Source organism: Dermacentor silvarum, chromosome 11, assembly GCF_013339745.2.
Source record: "Dermacentor silvarum isolate Dsil-2018 chromosome 11, BIME_Dsil_1.4, whole genome shotgun sequence".
In the NCBI taxonomy this organism is placed as follows: domain Eukaryota; kingdom Metazoa; phylum Arthropoda; class Arachnida; order Ixodida; family Ixodidae; genus Dermacentor; species Dermacentor silvarum.
In genome coordinates, this window is record NC_051164.1 from 69074309 (window position 1) to 69101173 (window position 26865).

General features: G+C 50.0%; 2 protein-coding genes across 9 annotated transcripts in view; one reads left to right on the forward strand and one right to left on the reverse strand.

The window, feature by feature from the left end:
- Positions 1–26865, forward strand: part of LOC119434103 (lysosomal protective protein-like) — a 248103-nt gene that overhangs the window by 143271 nt on the left and 77967 nt on the right. The window lies entirely within an intron of this gene.
- The window catches only part of LOC125941463 (uncharacterized), a 117735-nt gene that overhangs the window by 21624 nt on the left and 69246 nt on the right, over positions 1–26865 (reverse strand). The window contains exons 1-5 of one of the 5 annotated variants that reach the window (XM_049658773.1): positions 12568–13115; positions 11763–11912; positions 10298–10510; positions 8696–8833; positions 7822–8003 (exon numbers count right to left, since the gene is read on the reverse strand). The exons of 1 other annotated variant lie outside the window; for it this stretch is intronic. In XM_049658773.1, coding sequence (XP_049514730.1) covers positions 7869–8003; positions 8696–8833; positions 10298–10510; positions 11763–11912; positions 12568–13083 — 1152 coding nt within the window. In that variant the 5' untranslated portion in view covers positions 13084–13115 and the 3' untranslated portion in view covers positions 7822–7868. Of the gene's footprint in view, positions 1–7821; positions 8004–8683; positions 8834–10297; positions 10511–11762; positions 11913–12567; positions 13116–26865 lie in introns of those variants that run through there. 3 more of the 5 variants (XM_049658774.1, XM_049658772.1, XM_049658771.1) reach the window with 3 other exon arrangements.

Genomic DNA, 26865 nt, shown 5'->3' on the forward strand with positions numbered 1-26865 from the left:
TACGCGGCGTAGAACGCGGCCTCCCCCATCCCTACCCTCCCCCAGAGACTTGCGGCCCGGCGGGAATGTGCGGTCGCTCGGGCGGCGCGGAGTAAAATGAGCCCCCCACCTCCACTCCCTCCCTACCGTCCCTCCGGAGCGTTCCGCCCGTTTGGAAGACTCGGCGCTTCCAGCCCGCTTCGTTCGCTTGCGTGCGGGAGATTGAGCCGCGATCGCCGGCTCACCCTCGCACGCTTTCACACGCACATAGAGCGTACAGCGCGAGGCGACGATTTTATCGCACGTGGACTTTATACGGAACCTCACGGCGACTGTAGAAATGCGCTTGGAGTGTCCATACCGCATAAACTGTCCTAACCTAACCTAACCTAACCTAACCTAACGCAACAAAACAGTCGCACGTAAGCGGCGAACTCCAGATAAGCGGTCAGCTTCAGAACATTGTGGCTTACGTTCTTTCAAATGGGTCGTTAGCACCACGACCTGTCGAAAGCACTAAAGAAAACGCGATATCAAAACATGATACTGATCCCTTTTTTGAAAAATCCGCTATGAAAATCACTGAAACGTTCTGAATTGCACTGAAACGTTCAAGCATAAAAGAAAAGATTACACGCCATTCCACTGCTGTGAAGGTGGATTACCAGCGATGGAGCTTAGCACACGACATAAAGGGGACACATAATTTATATCAAAGGTATAAATTTTTTTTTTCTCTTGAGCGGCGACGGTGGTCATCCCGAAGAAAGACACACGCACAGATACTTTGATTTTGATCGGCAGTTTGATCAGCGGCACACATTCGCGTGGAAGACTATCGCCACCTCGGGGAGCCGGAGGAGACTAGGCACGCGCGATGGCCGCCATCCGGCGGAAAAAAGACAGGCGCGACGGGACCGCCACGATGGGAGAGCGGAAGGAAACTAGGCACGCAGGCGCAAGCACGCAAGCGGTGCGAGCGTACACATGGCCGACGCGGGTCGCACAGCGGCAAATCTTTGAGCAACCCTTATTATCTACCATAGAGTCTACCACTGATCTGGAAAATGTTGCCTATTGATAACTAATCTGAAAATGCATATTCAAGGGATGAGACGCATAAGCTTTTGCATAGAATGAAGCAATTTTGCATCAAATTGAGGAGCTGAGTTTTTATTGCAATAGCAATTATATGGGCAGTTCAAGTAGATGTCTGCTGTCGGCGTCGCCGTCGTCGTCGCCGCCGTGAGGGTCCGTATAAAGTCCAAGGGCGATAAAATCGGCGCCGCGCGCCGTAGGTCGGAGGGAAAGCTCGCGGGGGACGCGCACTTTCGCGGAGAGCGAACGCACGGCGGAGAGCAAACGCGATTTCCTCCGTCGCGCGAACGGCCGTGGGGGTATGGTAGGGAGGGAGGGAGGGGGGGCGACGTTGTGCTGCGGCGCCAAATGCCTATCTTGCAACCAGGCGCAAGGGGAACTGGCGACGCAATCTCCCACGCGAAAGGAGGAAAGCTGGAAAGCAGCGCGGGAGCGAGGTGGGGGGGGGGGAGGCGACTTCTACTCTTCTAACAACTGGGTACTTTGGGCCGGTGCGGGCTGTCGTGCGCACCGTATCTTGAAAGCGATCTCCAGACGGCCCCGACCTTTGTATGCGCTGTGCTTTAGCTGCTCAGTTTCCGTTGAAGCGATTGACCGCACCAACCTTCGCTGGCTGCAGCGGCCGCGCTTGTTCACGCCAGTGTTTTGACAGTGGTTGTCTGCGGTCATCGAGTGTGATCTATTCATGTTTGCTTGTGCGCGCTGACACCACGCTTGTTAATTCAGTTAGTAAGCGAATGTGTCCAAGTTTATGCAGCTGATAAAACTACTATCCCTACTCTGTATAGCGGTCTACTAATTTGCTATCGCAATTGATGCTTCGCCTTTCGGGCAAAACTGCGACATTTTTACACACGCAGATCAGTTGACGGACACGAAAAATGCATAGAACCCTCGGCAGATACAGCGTCACTGTAAAAAAATCAGGCGCCTAGCGTGCAGGAGACAACCTTCTCTGAAGGCGCTCCCTCCTCCTTTCTACTTTCCCGCTGACTGTTCAGCGCGTTTTACAATAGCAATTTTCGCAAATTGGAGAATGAAACAACTACGACAACAGCAACAGAAATGTGGAACTCGCCTGAGCGCAGGTGACAAGCGGGCGCCGAGGCCACGCGTGACGCTTGGTTTTCATGTGCGCTACACAATCACATGCTTATGGTAGACTTTCCGGCAGTTCCTTGGATTCTACTTCTCTTTATTTCTTTTTGGCTGGATTTAAAGTTGGGCACATGACGCTCCTTCCTACCTTTTCTTTACTCCATTCGTACAAGTGCGTAACATTACAATGTTTCATGCTACGTCTGCCAGGGGAAAATATGGCACTGGTAGTTTCATTGCGATAGCAATTATATGGACACGCCAGGCGCATTTCGGCCGTCGTCGTCGCCGTGATGTTCTGTATAAAGTCCAAGGGCGATGGCATGGTCGCCGCGCGCCGTATGTTGTTTGTGCGAGTGAAAGCGTGCGCGGGCGAGCCGACCATGGCGGCTCACCTTCGCAAGGTGTTTTATAATTGCTTTAGGCGATCATATTGGCCTTAGGCAGCTCAGCCTGACAATTACGAATAATCCAATATTGATAAAAACGGGAGTGGTATGACTGATCATCCGTAAGGTATATATATAGATATATATTGGCGCAGGCGTTGCAATATGCGGCGCTTCTCGTGATTGCCTTTCCTTTCTGACGTTATATGCTTACTGTAACTGGCTGAACCGAAATGGTTCCATGGAGGTAGCAGAGAAAAATAGAATGATTGCGTTGAAAAATGTTCACGCCTCGAATGAATTTTGTGAAAGGACAGGTGTGGCAGAGATCCTTAATTGTTTTGCAGCTAAAAAATGTTTAATGCAACTTCACCTACTCCTCATAGATGAACGTCTATTCTGCAGCTTGTTGCTTCCTTATTTGGTCGGCCGGTACAAGCAAGTACCGGGAGAATAGCTTACATAACCCCTGTATGCTGACAGACATAACAGCGCATGTAAGCACACCTCTTTCGGCATAATAAGAATCGCCCAGAACCCATCTCGCAAGCACTGTCGGCGTTAATTCGATTATCATTCCTGGACGACATTCCAAGGAATCTGGACGACACCGTATTGCTGAAGACAGCTTTATTTAATATCTATAGTGGTCATTTTGAAATTTTCATTGCTTAGGATAAATGAGACACATTGTCTCTGGGATCGGCTGCAAGGTGCACGTTTTGTTAACACATGCCAAGATCGGCCATGAGCACGATGACGTGGCGATGACGCATGGACGACGATGAATGACGCCAATGGGACGATGAGGGCGCGTTTTTGAAGCTAGTGTGGACGTACCTTTAGACGGGCCAGTCATGTTAAGGTACGGCAACGCTAGCGGCAAAAAACGCGCGCGTCATGCCGCGAGCGGCAAGTTGCCGCGCGTCAGCGCCTTGCCGCGAGTCCACCATGGCAAGCGCGTCTCGCCGCACGGCAGCGCGATAAGATCTCCCGTGCTCTCCGAACACGCAAGTAACACCGCGAGCGCTCGTTGTTTCATGCGAGAGACTGCGATCGTCGATTGAAAACCCGGCGCGGTCTGGTTGTGATGGCGCCGTGACATCACCCTCGTCGCTCTTCGATTGGTTCTTCATCGCGCGGCACGCCGCAAAACCCCCGATTCCTGCCGCTTCTGCCGCTCGCGGCAAGACGCGTTGCCGCGCGTTCTTGACGCGCGTTTTCGCCGCATGTTTTTGCCGCATGTTTTTGCCGCTAGCGTGGGCGTACCCTAACACCTGTGCACGAGTGCCAGATAACTCCGCTCGTGACCGCTATTTTTGTCTGTGTCCGCCCTATCGTCGCACGATCCAGTTTGGCTTCGTCACCCTACCACGACGTCGATAGCATTATCGCTACCTCTCTCTCTCTCTCTCTCTCCGGCTCAAACTGAAGACCTTAGGCGCATACTGTTCAGTTACCGCGATATTTATTTATTTCGATGACCGCCCGCTCGGTCAGACAGCCGACGTCACTCATCGGATTCCCACCGGGGATGCAAGTCCCGACCATCGCCTCCCCTACTGTATGTCTGCTGCAGAACGCAGCATCATTCAAAGCGAAGTCTTGAAAATGCCGAAGAAGAACATCATCGAGCCTTCCGATAGCCCGTGGACCTTGCCTGTTGTCCTGGTCAAGAAAAAAGACAACACCTGGAGATGTGTTGATCATCGTCATCTCCACAAGATCACCAAAAATGACATGTACGCATTGCTTCGTATCGATGATGCACTTGATTGCCCACATGGGGCGAAATATTTTTCATCGTTTGACCTGCGCTCGGGCTACTGGCAGATTGCTGTTGATGAGAATGATCGCGAGAAGACAGCCTTTATTACGCCTGATGGACGTTTTTCAATTCAGGGTCATGCTCTTCGGGCTTTGCAATGACCCGTCAGCGTTCGAGAGAATGATGGACACTAATCTGCGAGGCTTGAAGTGGACAATCTGTCTGTGTTATCTCGATGACGTAATCGTTTTTGCTGCAACGTTTGAAACCCACCTCGAACGTCTCACGACTGTCCTTGCTATGTTTCGGGCTGCGAAACTTCAGCTCAACTCGTCAATGTGTCACTTCGGTCGTCGTGAAATGACAGTTCTCGGGCACCTTGACAACGCCAATGGAATTCAACTTGACCCGGCCATAGTTCGAGCCGTGCCAGACTTTCCAGTGCCATGCTCAATTAAGGCAGTTCGCAGCTTCTTTGGCTGATGCTCGTGCTTTCGTCGCTTTGTTCGAAATTTTGCTGAAATTGCTTGCCCTCTCACTGTGCTTTTGAAGAACGAGGTCGCTTTCGCGTGGGGACAAAGGCAGGCCGAAGCGTCCACAGCACTCAAACTCTTGGCAAGCTCCCCAATTTCAGCTCATTTTGACTGTTCAGCGCCGACTTAAATCCGTACAGATGCTAGTGGTCACGGCATTGGCGCTGTTCTTGCCCAAATTCAGCGTGGTCAGGAGTTCGTTATCGCTTACGCAAGCCGTCTTCTGTCCACTCCCGAGCACAACTAAGCTATCATTGAACGAGACTGCTTAGCGCTGATTTGGGCGATAGCGAAGTTTCGTCTATACTTACTTGGTCGCCATTTCCGCGTAATTACCGACTACAACGCGCTGTGCTGGCTCTCCTCGTTGAAAGAACCTACAGGGCAGGGCGTCTTGGGTGTTGCGCTTGCAAGAGTACACTTTCTCTGTAGTGTACAAATCCGGACGATTACAGTAGCACGCCGACTGCTTGTCCCGCCACCTTATGGACTCACCGGAAGCCAGAGACCTTGGATGCGACACGAGCTTATTTATGTCCATCTCAGGCTTCCTCAAAAATGGCGACGAACAGCGCCGTGATCCCGTTCTGAGAACCATCATAAATCGGTTAAGCTCGCCCACTCCTTTTCCTTCCCTTCGTTTCTTCTGTATTTCCGACGGAGTCCTGTACAAACGCAACTTGCGTCCTGATGGTGCTGACCTACTGCTGGCCGTACCGGGGCACCTCCAATGTACCGTGCTTCAACAAGTCCACGACGCGTCCACCAGTGGGCACCTCGGTATTACTCGCACCGTTGGCCACGTCTGGCGCCGCTTCTTCTGGCCTGACCTATACCGCTCTGTGCGAAGGTATGTTACAGATTGCGACCTGTGCCAATGCCGGAATCCCTCTCCCATGGCACCAGGTGGGCTCTTACAACCCATCGATATTCCCAGTGAGCCTTCTTTCGCGTGGGACTCGACCTACTCGGCCGTTTCCCTTTGTCGGTTCTGGGCAACAAATGGGTTGCTGTTGCAACTGATTGCACCACGCGCTTCGCCATTACGGGAGCTCTGTCTACAAGTTGTGCCACTGACGTCGCGGATTTCCTTCTCCACAACGTCATCCTACACCACGGTGCTCCACGTCAGCTCCTCACGGATCGCGGACGTTACTTATTGTCAAAGGTCAGTGATGATATCCTCCGCCTATGCTCTACTGAGCATCAAGTATCCACAGTGTACCATCCGCAGACTTACGGTCTCACAGAGCGACTGAACAGAACGCTTACCGACATGCTAGCTGTGTACGTTTCTCCCGACCACCAGGACTGGGACGTCGCTCTGCCGTATGTCACCTTCGCGTACAATTTGTCCCGCCATGACAATGCTGGTTACTCACCGTTTTATCTACTGTTTGGCCGTGATCTCGTTTTTCCCCTGCACACGATACTTCCACAAGTCACACAGTCGCACACCGATTATGCCCGTGATGCAATTTCTATGGCAGCACAGGTCCGTCAGATTACCCGCTCTCGCCTCACTGATTCCCAGGCTTCCCCAGAAGTCCCGTTACGATACGCACCATAGAGACGTGCAGTATTTACCTGGCTCCGTCGTGCTCCTGTGGTCACTATCTCGTCGTGTGGGCCTATCAGAAAAACTTTCGGGGGTTTTACGTACCAAAACGAGTTTCGATTATGAGGCACGCCGTAGTGGAGGGCTCCGGATTAATTTTCACCACCCGCGATTCTTTAACGTGCACAACAACGCACTTCTGTCGCGATGTTCGGGTCCATACTGAATCCTGCGACAGCTTTCGGGTGTGACGTTTGAGATTGCTTCCGAAGAGCCCGGCCCGTCGTCTGTGCAGCCAGGAACCGATGTTGATCATGTCTCCCGTTTAAAGCCCTACGTGCGTATCATTTGAGAGCCATAATAGCTTGCGCCGGGACGGCGCTCCTATACGCCGGCGGCGTAGTGTCGCAATGCAGAAGAACAGTACAAGCAGACAATAGACGATGACGAAGAAGTGTTGTTGCTGCTGGCGCTTCCGCCGCCATCTTCTAGTGTCAGCTGGTGCCCTTAGCATTCGCCTTGCGTAAACTACATTTGTGCTTGTTTCCGCCTCGCAACACACTCATGCCGGCAGCGTGGGTGCAAGTCGTACTTTGAGATTTCTCTGACGCAGTTTACCTTGAAAAATTGAATTAGTTCAATAAGGCACTCGCGCTTGGAGGAGGGTCTAGAAGAATGAGCATGTATGCTGCACTTCCGCGCACGTGCGTGACGTACGTTGCTTGTGGTGGTGGTGTTTGTATAGCGTCGGCCATAGCTTCGCTGTATATCCGCTTTCACTGGGTGGAATGGCGTGGGAGTTTATTTTTATTTTGGCATAGTAAATGATCTCATAGCAATACATTTGTGAAAAGCAGTGAAACGTACTAAATGATGTCTGTCATCATGGAACAGATTAAGGCCGTTGTACTGTATATCAAACTTGTATATAATGTTTTTTTTTTCTCTGGAAGCGCACGAGAAGAAATTTAATAGGTGTATAGATTTCACAACCCCCCCGCCCGCAGAGCCGAAGTAACGGATCTCTCCGGTCAAGCAATTGTTTTGCTAGGACGCAGTTAAACAAGCATACGTGGTCCAGCTCGCAGGACGGCAACGATGATCACCGCACGGGTGTTAGCGCAGCTTCAGTCAACAGCGCGGGGGAAAAACACATCCTAGGACACTCGTGTGTTTTGCAGAATGCACGAAAAAACGAACTGTAAGTATAATGTGATGAATGAAAAAGAAAACTAGGTGGCGCTTGAACGTCCAGTTCAGGTTGATGAAAGAATTACCGACGCGAACGGGCCAAATCCTTATGGTTTACTACCTGCGCGATCGACCCAAGAAAGAGGCTCAAAACACTCATAACCGATACGGGAAAATTGGCGCAACTCGCTAGGAGAGACATTGTCTTCAAAAATGCTTTATTGGTTGCAAAACTGAACAGAAGAACGTAGTCTTTAGAGCGAATCATCCGAGTCAGAATCACTGTCAGAGCTTCCATCTTCAGAATCGCCTGCATCACAGTCACGTGCTGGGTTTGTATATTCCATTGTTGAGGCTTTGTAGCAAGTCCGCTGGAAAGTAAGAATTACCTGAGGGGGAGAAACTAACGCGAAGAACATCAAAAGCAGCTGAGGTGGCAGGAAATTCTGTAAGGCGGGTGAAGAAGTTCCTGGGTTCTGCATGCCGAAACCGCAATGTTATCTGAGCCACGCTGAAGTGACGGACTCGATCCGTAATAATTTTGACCACATGTTCCCCCCCCCCCCCCCCCCTTTTGTTTTTTCTACCGTGCACCAATATTTCGTCCCCATCGAAATGCGGCCTACACGGCCGGAATATTATTCAGCGTCCTCGTGCTTTGCAGCGTAATTAGCACCCTCTTGCGTAATTACGCGCTTAGCAGCGCAATTAGCACGCGCGAAGCACCCGCGTCGCGCGTGCTAATTACGGTTGTTTATGGGAGGTCTTACGGTTGTTTATGCTAATTGTGCTAATTACGGTTGTTTATGGGAGGTGTTGTCCATCCGTAGCGAGGAAGTTTATTATGCTCACTGGGAATAGCTGTTAAAGCTGTATTTTTCATCCCCGTAACCCTTCCCTTCGTGCAGGGTAACCAACCAGAACTACGTCTGGTTAACCTCCCTGCCTTTCTATGCATCCTTTCTATCTCTGTCCCACCGGCGGCAAGTTTATAAAAGCGACTAGCTTTCTTTGGCTCGTTCGGACATTTTAACCGTAATAATACCGTAGAGCGTACTATAGAGCGTACCGTGGAGCGTACGGGGCGGGTGAACCGTGCGGAGAGCCGGGTCCACGCCGTACGGTAGAGGAGCACCACGGCGTCGACGTACACCCGCCCAAGCTGTACCGCGAGCTTGACCACGTGACGGAACGCAGCGATGACATGCTCGCTCCCAGTCTGCGACGCAAGGCGGTAGAAAGCGTTAATGTAAGTGCTCCTTCACCTACGCATCAGGAAACTTTACTTTACATTGTGAGACGTCGACCGATGCGAGGCCTTCATTTCAGAGCAGCCGGCCGAGACCGAGTCGGAGCACGACATTAGCCAAAAGATGATGAGTCGCATGTACAAATGACGGCAACGATATACACAAATAGCGCTCACGCTATGTATGTAAATATTGAAGCGCTAGAGCTATTGCAGGGCATTAGGTGCAGGCCTCTGTATCGAGAGGTGTAAGACGCTGGTCCTGTCGACGTGTTTGACCGGCGTTTTACGAGCAGTGGTTAGTACTAGTTCAATCGGCACCAAATAGCTGAAAATGCACTGTGCATGAGACACCTGGAATGGGAGATTCCGGCAGGTATTCTTAGCCACATAAATATCAGTGCGAGTCCACACTATGCGTTGTGGAAGCCCAATTATGTGCGTTAAGCTTTCTTTGTTTTCACGACTTATGTACCCACTCCTGCTATGTGTTGCTTATGCAAGGTGGCAGTATATGTAAATAAATAGCGATCACGTTGCTCTTCTGGGATCGAGGTCGCAGATTCGGTCCCGGCGACCGCATTCCCATGAGGTCATTGTTCAAAAACTCGAATGTAGCGCACGTTGTGCGCACATGCGTGCCAGGTGGTCGACAAGTAGCTGTAGAGAAGAATAAATCCGATACTTTCACAGAACTCCAATTTGTTGAACAAGGTAAAGTTTGGTCGCATTTGTAATGAAAGGAACTTGATAAACATCGGGATTATAATGGCAAGGCAACATTGGGGCTTTGAGGGAGGTCGCAGTGGTGGGCTCCAATTTTGGTAAACTGAGGGCAACAAAATGGAAGTAAACGATCGTGTTTTGCATTGAGCCCCCATCGAAATGCCGCGGGCGGGAATCAAACCCACGACCCTAATTGTGCTCACCACCTGAACGCCATAGTCACTGAGCCACCGCCGTGGGTGGATGAAATGTACACATAAACACGCCAACAAACTGACACGTAGGGGAGCAAACACACTGTCGAGCAGTTGCTTCGATTCTGATGTTATCGCGCATGCGTCTGCTGCTTGGGTTATATCGGGAGCTTTCTTGAATGAACGCACTGGCTAAATATGCGGATGGCAACTACGTAGACGCCAATATTCACGCAAATCCAACGCGATTGCTCGTATCTATGTGAAGCAAATGTTTAGTCTAGCGGGTAGTTAAATGCTAACATGGAACTAACGGCGATGCGTACAGTGCTCGGAAAACGAAACGCCATACTCGTAGCGAATGGCTGCTCGCACTTTGTTGCTCCACTGGATTGCGCTGGGGACACCGAACTGATGCATTACGGTATGCAGTGAAAGTGGGACCCTTTGTGACGCGTTGCGACCGAAACTGGCCAAATGGGAAGTTTGGATGGGAACCTAAAGAAAACCATACCGTGGGCTGGTGAAGGGGTTCGGCGGGCTCTTCGAGAAAGCGCGTGGCGGTCGCGACGGTCCTTTCGATGACGTCCTTGGCCCGTTGTTGCTCGGCTATCGCGTAGCAAGAGACGCAGACCGAGGCCTTCCAGGTGAAGCGGAGGAGGCGAAGTAGGGCCCAGTTGCGAGGATCGTTCTTTGGCCTGAAGTCTTCATCGATGGTTTTCATGTACTGCAAGGAACGTAGTGTACGTAAGGTGCGGCTAAAAGGAACATAAAGGTGTACGTTAACGGCCGTTCAAGGATATTACGATGTGCTTTCCCCCAGAACTGTTCAAAAACTGCCAGCAAGGGGCTCGTGTTCGCATGGGTTGTGCGACGGGTAGTTGGCTCGAGTACTGCAACTACAAGTGAGTAGAACTATGTGCCCTGTGATATCCAACTGTAGCAACCTTAGTCTGAATTGAAAACAACGCTCTATGACACGGTCAGGGTGTGCCAAGTGAAACATGTGTTCATTTGTTGCATATTTCAAATGCTGCGACGAGTATAGGCGAAGAATGCGGCGAAATAGAGGAGGAAGAGCAAAATAAGGTTTGAGAACTGGACCGGATGTAAGCTTGCCTCCCGAGAGAAGTTATTCCAGTAGAGTGTGCAGAACATTGCCCTGCAGAGATTGTGACAGCAGAGCCGCTCTGCGCCTTGTATATGAAGGCCTATAGTCACCTTGATAGAACGGCTGTACTATAACCCTATATTCAACCAGTGAAGAACACATTGTCTAGGCTGGACTATCCTCACCTGGTGACGTTGCGCTTGCAGGTCAATAAGAACGGCTTTTGCATGGCGTGCCTAAACAGCGATCTCAAATAAGAAGAGACGATTTCAACAATCATGGATCACCAACCCGCCCACACCGTAAAGAATTTCGCGCCCGTAAGGAATCATATATGGCTCTTGAACAACAACCCCTGACAGATCTAATCGTTGAATGGAGCGATTAAGCTTTTCTTTTATTTTTTTTGGGGGGGGGGGGGGAAGGGGGGCCGGCTTTTTGGCAGACGCAGTTTTGATATAGAACATAGATGCGTATGAGCGTAGAAGCATAGGCAACCTTTAGTAGCTCTCACTGTCAACTCGTTCCAAAAAATGCAGTACGCACCAGATGATCAGTGTCAATGTGTAGTGCTTAGTTATACAGCATCTCGGGTTCCAAGTGTTGAGCTCACTGTCGTTTACAGTAAACATTTTTTACAGCCTTAAGGGTAAAGCTGTTAGCTATGCATGGCACAAACTACCCTCTTTTACGGCCCAAAAAGTTTTACTACGTTGCAAGCGTCCACGTCCATGGCCGTGTGCCCATGTGTTTATTAAGCGTTCGGGCGTGACGCTGCCCTCTCGTTCCGAGCTACGTGTTTTCAGGAAGGACAGACTAGGCCGATCTTGTGCGTTGCTGAAGTAACACCCTCTGATGGAGCACGTACCGTGTCGCAGGCCAATTCGGCAACCGCCAGTTGGCGCCAAAAAATTGCGCGAGTGCAGCGTACGATGCCACGTGCAGCGCACATGGAAGTTTCCACGGGCCTGGAAGCAGCATCGAGGACAAGGTCGGACAGGTCCTGGAGGTCGTCCATCTGTGATAGGGTGGTTGGAGAGGAATTAAGTACACGTAAGTGTGCTCCGAATAGCACTGGGGCCTTTCATGCAGCTGTTGTGACGGGTCATTTCTCGCAGACTGTCTCTCTAGAAGACAGGCGTCCCATGGGCGTGACGTAGACTTACGTCTTAAGCAAGAAGGTTGCCTTCGTGCTAAGCACTTGTAATAACGAACACAGATTCACCATCCATTCTGTCGAATGTAAACGAGAAAAAGCTTGTAAATTACCAAATAAAGTTTTATTCATTCGTTCATTTGACGCCTCAGTGGAAAGCTTCTTTAAAGAGCACAGTTCCAACATGCGTAAATGGAGAAGGAAAATAGCGCCGTTCCCGCGTAATCAAAAAATTCTAGTGGGGAAGCAATGGGTTACTGCTAACGGGGAGCGTGATCTACATTCCACTAAGTTACATGCTTGTAAGCACGAAGTCACCAAGAGAATGGGCTCTACGTGCAAAATTGAACATCTAAACTACATAACCATCAAAAACGCACTGGGTGATGTCAAAAATAAAAGTAACTTCCTAGTTACTCAGCCTCAGCCTTAGCTCACGCTTCGTCTCTTAGCGACGGTGCACTCAGTACAAGTCGTAAATATTCACGAGGGTGTGTTACCCAAGTCGAGTGCTAACCTTTTCCTGCACGTAGTCGCGTCCATCGGTGTACTTGCGCTTTCCGAAGTCGCGGGCGTGTTCGATGATCTCGTCCGGCATTTTGCCAATTACTGGGTAATTGTTCTCGAGTTTCTGCAGGACCATGCAGGCGAGGTTGTCGGCGACCTGAAGTGGCCCGGAGAGCTGTTCTACGGCGGGCTTTCCGAGACAGGTGTAAGCGTGCGAGGCGCACTTCTCGACGGTGTCCAGAGCGATTGCCGCCAGGGCGGAACGCTTCTTCACCGCGCTGTAGCACTCGGTGGTCGCGAAGCGCAGGAAGTTTACCGTGGGAACCGACATGACGTGCTCGATGAAATGGAACTTGACGCCTTGGTGACCATCCTTGCTTGTGCTGGCAGCTGCCATGGTTAAAAAAAAAAAAAAAAACTGGTACCGTTGACGGTGCTGGTGGAGAGAACTGAAAGACGCACTCGCGATGTCCACGGAAGGCGATGCTGCGATCACTGAAAGTGGGCGCCTACGATATGCCGTCATTATGAAGCAGTTGACCCCCCGCCACAAGTATGACGTCACATGCGCAGCACATCCGTCACAACGAATTGAACAGATGGGAACAGGCGGGGGTTAAGCTCTCGCCTGATATCGCATTGCTGTGAGTGACGACTTCATAAAGCATTTTGGTTGAACGTTGATCATGATAGGATAGGAATAAACTTTATTTGTCTACCGGTTATGGCTGTTGGTGCCCGGGGCTATTACTAGAAGTTCCTCTATGGCTTTAATCGGCGAAATGGCGTCGTGTGGAAGGTGACAGCGCATGTCGTAAGCTTCCAGCAAATCGACAGAAAGCCGCGTGTGAGCTCCTACGCATGCAAGATTAGAGCGAAGGAAAATTAGCCTTTTTTTTCGCACCGCAAACAAAATTTCACCTTATTTTAAAATTTCACTTTCATTTTTCTCCATTAAAGCTTTGTGTTTCTCCTCCCTTTCTTGTTCACGGTCTGCATCTTTGCGTATCATTTTTCTGTCTAGAGAAGGCAGGTGTCATGACACTCGCATAGTGACAGCAAGCGGTGAGCTCTTTTCTTCTGCATGTGGTTGTTCAGATGTTTGCAAACCGAATAATAACAGAGGCTACTAATCTACGCGTCACGCCAAATATGAAAACGTGTCGGGAGTTGAGAATACGACGAGCGCGGTACATTATCAATGAACTGCGCAGTACCGCAGTTCGGCCAAAATTCTGCACGTGTTGCTTAATGTCTGTAGTTAAAGGGAGATCAAACCAGTTTAGGCTATATATAAATATTCGTTAAATTCACGCGGGGAGATTGATTAGTCGAAGAGAAAATGAAAGCAAAGCTCCTTTTTTCTTTGCATTTCGCGCTCTTATCCCGTCGGTGGTACGTCAGTGTGACGACAGTGATTTCGAAGTGTATTGTCGTACTTGGGCAACACCACCTAGATAGAACAGGCCTATGCACTCCGATCTGTGACGTCATGCTACCTGGCCCGAAATTTCCATTGGCAAGGCTGGCATGACGAAAGCGGTGACACCGAAATCACTGTTGGTTACGCGGGAGTATCCCCATTAGATTAAATGGCAGTCGGGCCGGGTATCATGACTTCACGATAAGAGTGCGTAGGCCTTTGTAGACTTGGGCCGCCTCTAGCGCAATGGAAGTTTGGAAAACGTGCCGTCTTCAGTATTTGAATCGTGTAATACTGTATAGCCCATCTTTACCGATAAAGAACTGAAGTGAGCAGATGCCATCAAAATCCGTGACGTCACGATGAGCTGGTAGGAAAGCACAAAGATGGCGTCGCCACGTGGCCTTGGTTGTTGCGTGTTGTCTGGCTTTCAAGGTGAGAGTGTCTTCCTTTATTTCTGCTGTTAGGAATACAAAAGTGTAAAGTCTCAATGCAGCTCTCTCTCTCACACACACACACACACACACACACACACACACACACACACACACACACACACACACACACACACACACACACACACACACACACACACACACACACACACACACACACACACACACACACACACACACACACACACACACACCACACACACACACACACACACACACACACACACACACACACACACACACACACACACACACACACACACACACACACACACACACACACACACACACCACACACACACACACACACACACACACACACACACACACACACACACACACACACACACACACACACACACACACACACACACACACACACACACACACACACACACACACACACACACACACACACACACACACATATATATATATATATATATATATATATATATATATATATATATATATATATACAGGGTGTTTCAGCGAACACTTTCAAAAATGCTTAAAGGTTGCCTGTGGCAGATAGCACAATTCTAGTTAATGAGCTCGTCTACTCGGGGAGGCGGACATTATTGCACAAGAAATCGAAACGCATAATGGAATAATTAGCAAAAGTTCACTAATTAAGGTTTTAGCTAATTACCTGATGGGCCATATTGCTATTAACAAATTGTAGCCGTGGAGTTTGCAAGGCGGATCCACTTGGAACGAATTCTAGGGATGACACCAGGTTCGAGATATTAATTCCCGAACTTTGTGGAGAAATGCATTGGCGTTCCAGTTAGCTTCTTCAACGTCGCTTTATTCACTGAATTACAAAATTAACTGGAACGCCAATGTATTGGCGTTCCAGTTAAATTAATTAATTCCCGCAAAAATCGGGAATGAATATCTCGAAAGTGGTGTCATCCCGAGAATTCGTTCCAAGTGGATCCGCCTTGCGAACTCCACGGCTACAATTTGTTATTTGCAATATGGACCATTATGTAATTGGTTAGAAACTTAATTAGTGAATTTTTGTTAATTATTTGATTATGCATTTTGATTTCTTGCGCAAGTAATGTCCGCCTCTTCGAGTAGACCAGCTCATTAACTAGCATTGGGCTATCTGCCACAGGCATCCGCTAAATTTCTTTTGAAACTGTTCGCTGAAACACCATGTATATATATTCTCTTTGATGTGGCTTGGCACCGCAAAGTGCAAAGTGGAGTGCGACGTGCATTTTTTTTTTTTTTTTTGCTTTCGCGAGTGCCTGCGACACAATGACCAATGAGTTTTGACCGTAATAGACCTGCTACAAAATAGGTTTTTCTTGGTGTATAGGATCCTGGGACACCATTTCGCACCGTTATCGGCAGTGGGCGTTCCTGTGCCTAGGGGCCTTATTAGATTAGCTTTAGCAGTGGCGTGCTACCTTGGTAAGTTCAGTATGCGGTAATACGGTATTACGGTGGTACGCTATTACCCCTTCCGTTCTTCCATACCGCGATGACGGAAAACGTTTTAGCTGCGTGTGTTGCTCGATGCGTACGGTAACGTGATAATGATTATGAGGGCTAATATTCAAGCCTCACAGAATCAACAACTACGCGCGCAGCTCGAAATATTCAGTTCGGTGGATATTTGAGAGGTTTAATTAGCTGGTCCATACACATATTGCCCTTTATGGAGGAGCCGGGTTACGGTAAACGTGGACGCCAGCAACAAAGCCGGTCGCAACATTTTGTGACACTCTGTCCACGAGCACGTGCAGCGATTTCTTCGTTTGTTTGATAGGTCTTCTCGTTGAAACCAATATAAAAAAAAAAACATACCCCTGTGAACTAGCGAAGGTGTTTACGCCCAGCCCAAATACTTGGCCAATACCTTTCGATACCCAATCGATAGCCAATGAATATCTAATTGATAATCGATCAATAATCAATAAATTCCTTAGGATGCTGGGGTTGACTTGGTAGTGCTTAGCCTAGGCCAAATACGTAGCCAATACCTTTCGATAGCCAATAGATAGCGAATCAATAGCTAATCGATAATCGATCAATAATCAGTAAATTTCGGGAAATACTGGGGGTGACGTGGTAGTGCTAGGTGCCGATGAGCTCAGCTGTTTCTTTAGCCTTGCGCCACTAGTGCAAGCTCCGCAATTTTTTTATTACAGTGAAGCTGTGAAGGTCTCGGTCTTCGATGGTCGCGTCCGGATGTAGGAAAAAAACTCGTTGGCCGTATGCTGTATGTGCGAGTGAAAGCGCGCGAGGGACGTGCGCTTTCACGGGGAGCGAACGCACGCGGAGAGCACACGCGACTTCTTTCGTCGCGCGAAAGGCAGGGGGGGGGGGGGGACGGGATGAAGGGAGGGGAGGCGACGTTTAGCCCAAGGGGAACTGGCGACTCAATCTCCCACGCGAAAGGAGGACAGCGGGAAGGCAGCGCGGGAGGGAGGGGTTGCGGCTTCTGCTCTGCGAGCAGCTTGTACTTTGCGCGGCGCCGGGCGGTCGCGCGCCCCTTATCTTGAAAGTGATCTGCAACAGGTCTTCTACCTCTGTATGCGCAGTGCTTTCTCCGCTCAGTTTCCGTTGAAGCGATAGACCGCATGAACCTTCGCTCGCTGCTGCTGGCGCGTTTGCTCACGCCAGCGTTTTGACAGCGGTTGCGTGCGGCCACACAAACAGCGCGCAGAACTGTTGTCGACGGCGGCGGCGTTTTGCCCGCGTTCGCACCGAACGCGTGCGGCGTTGGTGACGTGTTTATGAAGAATGTGGCAACCTTTGCCGTACACCCTACGGCGAATGTACCGTAGCGACCATAAAGCTTTGGTCCCTGTGGTCGCTAAATAAATGAAAACCACCGGATCGTATATATTTCTCATTCTTTAATAGTTCAAATAAGCAATTACACCATCACATCTTAATAGTCATAATTGGAAATACATAATTTCCACCATAGTGCAGCTTCGCTGGTATTCCATATCCACCCCAGTGGAAGGGCTGACAGTTTTTTCTCTCTTATATCACTGAAGTTGGGTTGCGTTTGCATGTGTATTAGGCTTTCATGATGCCTCATGATTTTTGTATGGGTTTGTAAAAATCTGAGAAATCTTTTTTTTTAAGCGGCTATTTGAAAACACACCTGCTGAGACAACACAGTGGCTACGGCGTTGTGCTACTCAGCTCGATGGGTTCGGTTTCGGCCACGGCGACCGCACTTTGATGGGGACGAAAATAAAAAAAATCACCCCTTCGAAAAAAGGGGGGTAAGCGAAGCTTGTGGCAAGGCGACGCTGTCGCAGGCGTTCCGCTTCGTTTGCCCTTAACTCAGGGTCGGCGGGTCTTCGCTGACGTTTGGCCTCAACATCGCGCTTCCGCAACTCGGGGTCCGCGGATCTTCGCCGAGGTTTCGCCTGCGCTTCGGAAAACCTCTCACTAGAATCGGCACGTCGACGACGAGCCCTTTCTCGAGTGAGTTCGCGGCGCCGTTGCTCAAACACAGCCTTTTCCTCGGCGGAACGCACCGCGCTCGGCTTTCCCATCCGGCCGCCGAAATCGATCTGAGGCGAGAGAAGCCCTGCGCAGCGCCCGCCAACCCCCTTTTTTCCTTCCCTTTTCCTCCCCGCGACACACCAAACGACCCCGATTCGTCGAGCGCGTCACGTGATCCAGCGCAGCTTTCCCCACACCTGCTCTACTCTGGGAGAGGAGCTGAAATGTTGCGGCCTAAGTACGCGCCACACCCGATTTATTTCTTTTCTTCTCTATTTTTCTTTCTTCCTTTCTGTCATTCTTCCTTTCCTGTCCCTGGCTCACTCCCGCATAACCAATGCGCGTATGCGCCACACTTGATTTTACTATCGTTAAACGTGACGTAACTGACGAGCGTGTGATGTTATTGAGGTCATGACCCATCAGCCATGCTAATCATACATACGTACCCTTCCATGCCAATTTTGGTATACACCAAGTGAACGTGACGCGAGTTTTCGACAGGTTTTCGGTAGGGTTTGAGCGCGACACCTTGTAAGGCAATTGTAAGCGCTTGTAACACCTTGTAAGTGCGACACCTTGTAAGCGCGACACTTTGTAAGGCAATACAAGCTTCGCTTGAAAAACGCTCGTGTACTTAGGTGCGCTTTAATGAAGCCCAAGGAGTCAAAATTAATGCGGAGAGCCCGCTAAGGCGTGCCTCATAATTGGGTCGCAGTTTTGGCGCGTAAAACGCGAACAATTATCTTGATTTAAATTTGAACACTACAGTACCTTTCTATAGTCCGTACTCCCCACTATGCAATAGGAATGCCATTTATTTTCGATCGAAAACAAGTGTGCCGCGTGAGGCTGTCAAGTGTGATGTTGGAATTTATCGCTTCAACGATGATCCTTCATTCACTTAATTCAGCGTTGCGACGAAGCCGGCAACCAATTATGCACGTTGCCGACGTTTACAATGCAAAATAAATAAATTAGTCATTGGAATATGGCGTGAATGTTGTGTAGCTCCAATAAATAGCGCTCGAAGGAAGCACATCTTGAGATCTTTTAGGCGCACCAAACGCAAGAACATTGTATAAAAAGAAGGCGCTTTATTTGCTGCAACACGGTATATAAGGAAGTAGTCCTTAAGATGAATCTTCTGCATCATCACTACGGATAGGGTTTTCGTCATTCGAATCATTAGGGCCACTGCCACGTGGAGGGCTTCGATCTTTTGAATCTTCCGAGTCACCGCTGCGGGTAAGGCTACCCTCTGTGGAATCGCCTGAATCAACGCTACGGACAGTCGAATTCGAATCGTCATTCGAATCGTCGGAACCACTGTCGGGTGCAGGGCTTCCACCCTTGGAGTCGCCTGGCTCGCCGCCGGGGGCAGGGCTTCCACCCTTGGAGTCGCCTGGCTCGCCGCCGGGGGCAGGGCTTCCACCCTTGGAGTCGCCTGGCTCGCCGCCGGGGGCAGGGCTTCCACCCTTGGAGTCGCCTGGCTCGCCGCCGGGGGCAGGGCTTCCACCCTTGGAGTCGCCTGGCTCGCCGCCGGGGGCAGGGCTTCCACCCTTGGAGTCGCCTGGCTCGCCGCCGGGGGCAGGGCTTCCACCCTTGGAGTCGCCTGGCTCGCCGTCGGGTGCAGGGCTCCCATTTTCCGAAGTCGATGGTGCTTCGCCATAAGGTAGCTCAGGGTTTACCAGTTCCTGGGGAAAAGTAAAAGTAGCATGAAGAACGTGTGCATGAACTGGAAAAACAAGAATTATAAGCAGAGTAAACCATTAAGTAGATGTGAACTAGGGACATCTACACGTCCCTACGTAGGTGTTTGTCGTTGTGATACCAAGTGTGCCAATTTGGCGTCAAATGTCAATTGAAGAGCGGCACAGAACCAGTAGCACCTACCCAATGGCCGCAATGGTACATCTACCCACATTTTAAAGCGACAGCCTTAAGGGCCCTGTTACGCAGAAAAACCGGCGTTGACCGTGCTTTGACCATGATCGAGAATTTTCTGCCAATCATGGCTCGGTGCGCGCCGGTCGGTTCCCTGCAACACCACCAGATTGCGCTCGCATCCGGGGCGGCGCCGGCCGTTCGGGAGGAAGGAAAAATAAGAACCAGAAAGGTCACGTTTATGCATAGCGTTCGACGCTAGCGGTTCCCGGTAAAGATTGCTGTTGCATAAGCTGCAGTGGCAGCGAAGCGTCAGAAGCACTCAGTGACCCTTTATTGCTATCGCGTCCTATATACGATGCTTACCCGTCTCCCAAGCTTTTGAGACTGCACTATCTACGGGATCGGCGCATGGAAACGGGTGTGTGCATGCTAGATACGCGGTAAAGAAAACTGGGTTGAGCTCGACAAGAATGCTTCTCAATAAAATTGCGCAGTTTCGCGCGAAGCATTGAAAACTGCCGCAAGGTTTTGCGTTACGGTGAAGGCGTCTCAGAAAGCAGACATGCTGAGGGCATGCCGCAAGCTGCCTCGCGACCGTGGCACCTCGATGCTGCATGAAATGAGACCGAAGGAAAACTTTCGGTGTCTGTCAGCGCTGAAAGAAAGGATGCTGCGGACAACTTTCTGTGGGCATGAAAGGATGACTACGGAGGTAAATCGCGTGCAAGTAGAGTGCTGCGTAAAAATAATCCCACATTCTCATTCACGTTAGTTCAAGCTGGGGAACAAAAAGGCGTGGGCATCTTGCTTACAGCAGCAGCAAAATAAGACAAAATGGTCCCAGCGAGTTGAATTTGACTTCTTTTTAAGCTCTGCTCTTCCGTGTTGCCTTGCTAAGCTCTGCTCTTCTGTGAAACCGAAATCGCTCTCAATGCTGCCGCAATACATAGCGCGGTTACGCATGTGCAGTAGCTCGCGAGCCTGTAGCTTTTTCCCTTCGTTTGCCACAGAAAGGTGTCCGCGAGTACAGATAGGTTTACCCCGACGTTTAAGGTACGTACCGCTCAGACCAGTGTACATGCACCACGGTGTGGTATGTGCACAGTTGCTTAGCAGGAACGTTAGTGATTGTGCGCACAACGACCGTGCCAGCAGCGGAAGCCAGAACGTTGCCCTGTTTCCGGGAGAACCGAGTGAGCGGAGCGTGAAGATCTGGTCCATATCGCCTCGTTGCTTCTGCAGCAAAACCCATCGCGCGTATCTGGAGACCTAACCCTCCATGCGCGGGCCCCTGTTGTCCGACGGTACCGTGATAGCACGGGTGCGCGAAAGCGACTCGAGCGCCCGTGCAATTTAGTATCCCAATAAAGAATACCGCTCAATGCTGGTCTAGCGCGTTCGCATTGGCAAACGAGCCGTGGCCTATTACCTTCACCACGAAAGCGGTCCAAATCGAAATCTTCAAGGGAACCAAACATTCGCGTCCAGCAGAACAATGCTGCTTTAATTTCAGTTAGCCATGTACAAATACACGTCACTAACCGCTATTCCCACGGTAGCTGAACGATACAGTATTTTATTGCGATAGCAATTGCATGGGTACTCCTCCGTCGGCGTCGCCGTGAGGTTCCGTATAAAGTGCAACGGCGATCAAATCGTCGCCGCGCGCCGTATGCTGTATGTGCGAGAGAAAGCGTGTGAGTGAAGTGGGAAGGAACCGCGCCGTTTTCCGTCGCGCGCAGCCATCCGGGGGTGGAGAGGAAGAGGGAGGGGCGTCCTACACCGGGCGGCCGAGCGACCGCGCGCGCCCGGGGGGGGGGGGGGGGGGGGAGGGCAGGGAGAGGAGGGGCTCATTTTACGCCGCGCGCGCGCACGCCCGAGCCGTTGTATCTTGAAAGTAGTCTTGAAAGCCATATGCGGCGGGGGCAGAGTCCTTGCGCTTTGGTTTCGCGGCTTAGTTCCGAGTTCGCATTGATGCGATGGCAGCACGAAGGGCAATTCGCTCGCTGCTATTGCTGCGCTTACTACTCGAGCGTTTTGACAGCGAGTTTCCGCGCTCATCGAGTGAGATGTGTTCGTGGTTGCGTGTGCACGCGTGACACCACGCTTGTTAAGTTAGTGTGCCTATGTTTGCACGTTTATACGGCCGGTAAAACTACTATACTTCGTATAGCCGTGCATTAAATTGCAATTTTTTGTAAATCTGCCTTCGAGAAATGAATGAAGGAAGAAGAAAGAAAGCAACACTGCAATTAGTTCGAAACACTGTAGAACATACCGTGCCGGAGAACAGTGCCGAGAGCGAGGTCCACGCCGTCCGGTAGAGGAGCACCAAAGCGTCAACGTAAACCCGCCTAAGCTGGGCAGAGAGCTTGATCACGTGATGGAATGCCGCGCTGGCATGCTCGGTCGCAGTCTGCAATAGAATTCGGTAGAAAGCGTCACTGAAAAACGCTGCTACATGCCTCACCACGTGATTGCCATTCAATACACGTGTATATAAACGTTTTCCTGCTTCTTCATGCTTGTTTTAATGTCCGATTAGGAAGGAGGTTCAATGATAACCTGACACATTTACAGACGAAGGTAAATGTTCACGAGTACGAAAAGACCAGCACAATCTAGTGTTACCAAACAAGCAAGACAAAACACCAGTACTTGAAAAGCAACCGAAGATAAGGGAACAATAAGGGCGTTGTTTCGTGGCTTTGCCACTGACGTAGTTTCGGAATGTCATACGCTTTCCGATATCGCTATGTCAGAAGTTTTGGGGCACGAAAGGCCGGGCTGAAAGTGATGTTTGAACTGGTACCGAACGAAAAGCATACCCTTGGGTTGTGAAGTGGCTCGGCGGGTTCTTGCAGCACGCGCGTGGCCGTAGCGACGGTCTTTTCGAGGAGGTCCTTGGCCCGTTGGTGTTTGGTTATCGCGTAGTGAGAGACGCAGACGGAGGCCTTCCAGCTCAGGTGAAAAATGAGAGGCAGGATACAGTTGCGGGGATCGGCCTCCGGTGCGTCGTCTACATCCATTCGTTTGATGTACTGCAATGAGAACAATAGGAGCCCATTCATAATTTTTGAGGGTCTTAAGAAAGCGCCATATTGGACTTCTCTGATCTGAACTGCGTATAGAAAAATAAACTGCGGATACACGTGAATTACGTCAACAAGAAATTTAATAATATCGTTCGCGCAATTGGGGAACAATGAGCTGCAAAGCAGGCCTTACGACAAGAAATTTTTGAACTGAGACACTAGGCTCACGTCACACACTGCTCTTGACGTGCTTCTAAAGCGAGAGAGAGAGAGAGAGATGCTCCTTTTAAGCCTTTAACTTGTAACTCAATATTTTTGACCTAACAAAAGCATCTGCAAAAGCTAGACAGATCCAGGTTTTAGTCTGTGCCTTTCAACTTAACTTTATGTACCTGCTCAACAGTGGTATTCAATAATATGTCGGGGGTGAGCAGCAGCAGATGTATTGGCCACAAAACCTGAAGGCTTCGTTGTTATCTTAGCGCACGTGGGGGTCATATTCTCGCCAATACCAATTTTTTTTTCAAAGAAGCTCTTATTTATGAACTCCATGCAGGTACATCTGAAGAACTGAAATGTACCTCGCTAAAGCAAGTTCTAGTGACCCCCTTTGGGCCATAGGTTTACCTTTCACCACCTGGTCAAGAATAATTTTGACCTACTTTCTCTCGCTTAGTTATTAGAGAAACCGTTTAATATTTCAATTGGTATGTCTTTGAGCAAAGTAACGAAGACTACAGCGCGGAACCGACGAAGACGAAGGCAGGAGAGGGACAAAAAAAAAAAAGACTCAGACAGCGCTGACTTTCAACAATATTGTTGTTGAAAGTCAGTGCCATTATTGTTGAAGGTCCGCGCTGTCTTTTTTTTTGTGTGTGACTCCTGTCTTCGTCGGTTCCTCGCTGTACAAGCAACAAGCACAACTGGTTACTCTGCGTAAAGAACTGCAGCAATAAATCCATTCTTGGTCAAGTCTTTCTTATCTTGCCATTTATAGGGTTAATGAAAACTAGAGATGATTTCCTGGCTGATGATTTGACATGATGGTTTAACATGACAACACGTCCATCTTCTTAGTCTAGCTGCGCAGAGCAGTGCTGCACCATTGCGCAAAATCAACGGGCCCACTACCACAGCTTCTCCGATGCGAACGTGGGAACAGCCATCGCCATAGCACAATTGGTAGAGCAACGCACGTGTAATCCAGAAGTTGTGGGCTTGAATGCCTCTGGTGCAAAGTTAAAGAGAGTGGTTTCCTGGGCGAATTGGAATGGCATACTGGTATGGGTTGCCGCAAGGTAGCGTTGCCGTTTGTTTATCCGTGCGCCTTCGTGTTGTCAGTGTTTAGAAAGCGCAACCCTTACCAGTAGGCGCCAACTTGTTTTTTTTTTCTGCATCATTTCGCCCACACTTGAATTTCGTCTACAAAGAATTTCCTTAAGCTTTCCCTGGCTTCATTATTTGTTGGCTTCATATGGTTGCGGATAATGAAAATGGAGGCCCTTAGTTCTCGTTCTTGGTTAATTCAGCTCTGAGCCTAGAGCTAAGACTAGAAAAAGTCCGTAGTCTTGCTGATCCAATGCCCGAATGTTTAAGGCTGTGCTAGCTGCTTTCAACTGGCGTAACACGAAGCGCCTAGGCGGGACCATCCAGTTCGTGGCATGACGCTTTTAGGATAATACATAGATATCTTCTTTCTGGGGTTTTACGTGCCAAAACCAGTTCTGATTATGAGGCACGCCGTAGTGGAGGGCTCCGGAATAATTTTGACCACCTGGGGTTCTTTAACGTGCACTACAACGCAAGCACACGGGCGTTTTTGCATTTCGCCTCCATCGAAATGCGGCCGCCGGGGCCGGGATTCGATCCCGCGACCTCGTGCTCAGCAGCGCAACGCCTTAGCTGACTGAGCCACCCCGGCGGGTACAATACATAGATATCGCCTCGGCATTGCGTGTCTACACCGCAATGCTTATAAACAGGGAGCAGAATACGATCGCTGACCAACAATTCGCCGAGCTCTCCAGCTTAGCAAGCATATCGAACAGTTTTTTGGTCATGTGACCACGCGTTCAGTCAGAGTTGGGACGTTACTTTACTGGTCACGTTCGCGCTAAGTTATTCCAGCGTGCACAAATTGGCCCCATTAGGCGCGTTCTCGATAAAGTAACACTGTGTTCAGCACGTACCGTGTCGCAGGCCGATTCGGCAACGGCCAGTTGTTGCCAAATAATGGCACGAGTGCAGCGCACGACAGATGCGGCAGTTTCTACAGGCTGGCACGCGGCGTTGAGGACACGCTCGGACAGGTCCCGGCAGACGTCGATCTGCGATAAAGTGGCGGTGGTAGTCGGAGAAAATATGCAGTTGATTCAGGTTTTAACGGCACTGGGGTCATGCATGCAGGTATTGCGACTGGTCATCTGGCAAGGCAATCTCTACGGAAGACAGCGTTCCGGTGGGCGTGTCGTGTGCCGACTTATTCAGTAACTAGATGCTAAGGGCCTGTCGTAAGGAACGTGTATTCGGCCCGCAGCGCTGAACATAGCAAACAAAGGAACAAAAATTAATTCATTCACTCATTCAAGAAGACGCGGCGGCGAAAGGATTTTGTTCGCAACAGAGTTCCAGTATGCGCGATTTGCAAACGAAAATACCGAGCAATACGCAGAAGAAATTAACATTCCTCAGAGAAGTGGTGGTCTGATGTTAAAAATGAGCGTGCTCTGCATTCCACTAAGTTACACGTTCCCAAGTGCTCAGTCACCCAGTATAGAGTCACGAACCGCTGAGCTACGGGGAGTGGCTGAATTCAGAACTAGTCATCTAAACAAATCGTATGCGTCGAGAACACGTTGGTTAATTCGCAACAGCAATTAAGCCTTCAGGATAGCTTCCCCGTGGTTTGCGTGCAATTTCGTAGCGACAGCGCCCACAATTCAAGCTGCGTATTACTAAGAAGCAGGCGCGTTACCAAAGACGACTGCTAACCTTTTCCTGCGCGAAGGCCTGTCCGACGCGATACTTGCGTCTGCCAAAGTCGCGGCCATCGGCGATGATCTCGTCCGGCATTTTGCTAATTACTGGATAATTGTTCTCGAGTTTCTGCAGGACCTTGCAGGCGAGGTCGTCCGCGACCTGAAGTGGTCCGGAGAGCTGTTCCACGGCGGGCTGCCCGAGAAGGGCGTAGGCGTGCGAGGCACACTTCTCGACGGTCTCCAGAGCAATTGCCTGCCAGGCCGGAACGCTTCTTCAGCGCGCTGTAGCACTCAGCGGTCGCAAAGCGCAGGAAGTCCACGCTGGGAACCGCCATGACGTGGTCGATGAAATGGTACTTCACGCCTTGACGGCCATCATCTCTTGCGCTGGCACTACCCATAACGGAAACGGGCTCTGTTGACGCGGTGGCCTGGGACGATTCTGAGAGACGCACTGTGGAGTGTACACGGAAAGTGGCGCTGCGAACAATGAAAGTGGGCGGTTGCGCAATGCCCTCGTTATTCAAGGATTTGACCCCGCCCATAAATATGATGTCACTGAACAAGAGTTCTTTAACGTGCGCTGGCGCGGGTTAGATTATTCTGCCCATCAATGATTTGTACAGACCACTCAGATTGATCGATTGTTTGAGCACATGGTTTATGTTCCAGCTTCGTTTTGCCGTGTAACGTCTGCTTTTTTTTTCCTGGTTGCCGCAAGCGTCGATATTTTATCGTTCGGGCATGTTGCGTTCGTGTATAACATATATATCTATCAGAAACTGCGGTTATATTCTGCGATTGTGTTTTTTTCTCGTCTGTGCCTGTTGATAGCCTGCGCTAGCCTTTTTTCTAATCCAGTCTGGTACTTTCCGCAATTCTTTTGTATTCACGTGGGATGTCCCATGCGCAAAACGTCTGTCGCGACGAATTCAGTTTGGGATCAGCAATCGCAGAAAGGCGACGATGACTATCGTGATTTCGCCTGATATTATGGTCTTATACGCGATGATATTTAATGCCAAGAATTATAGCCCGAGT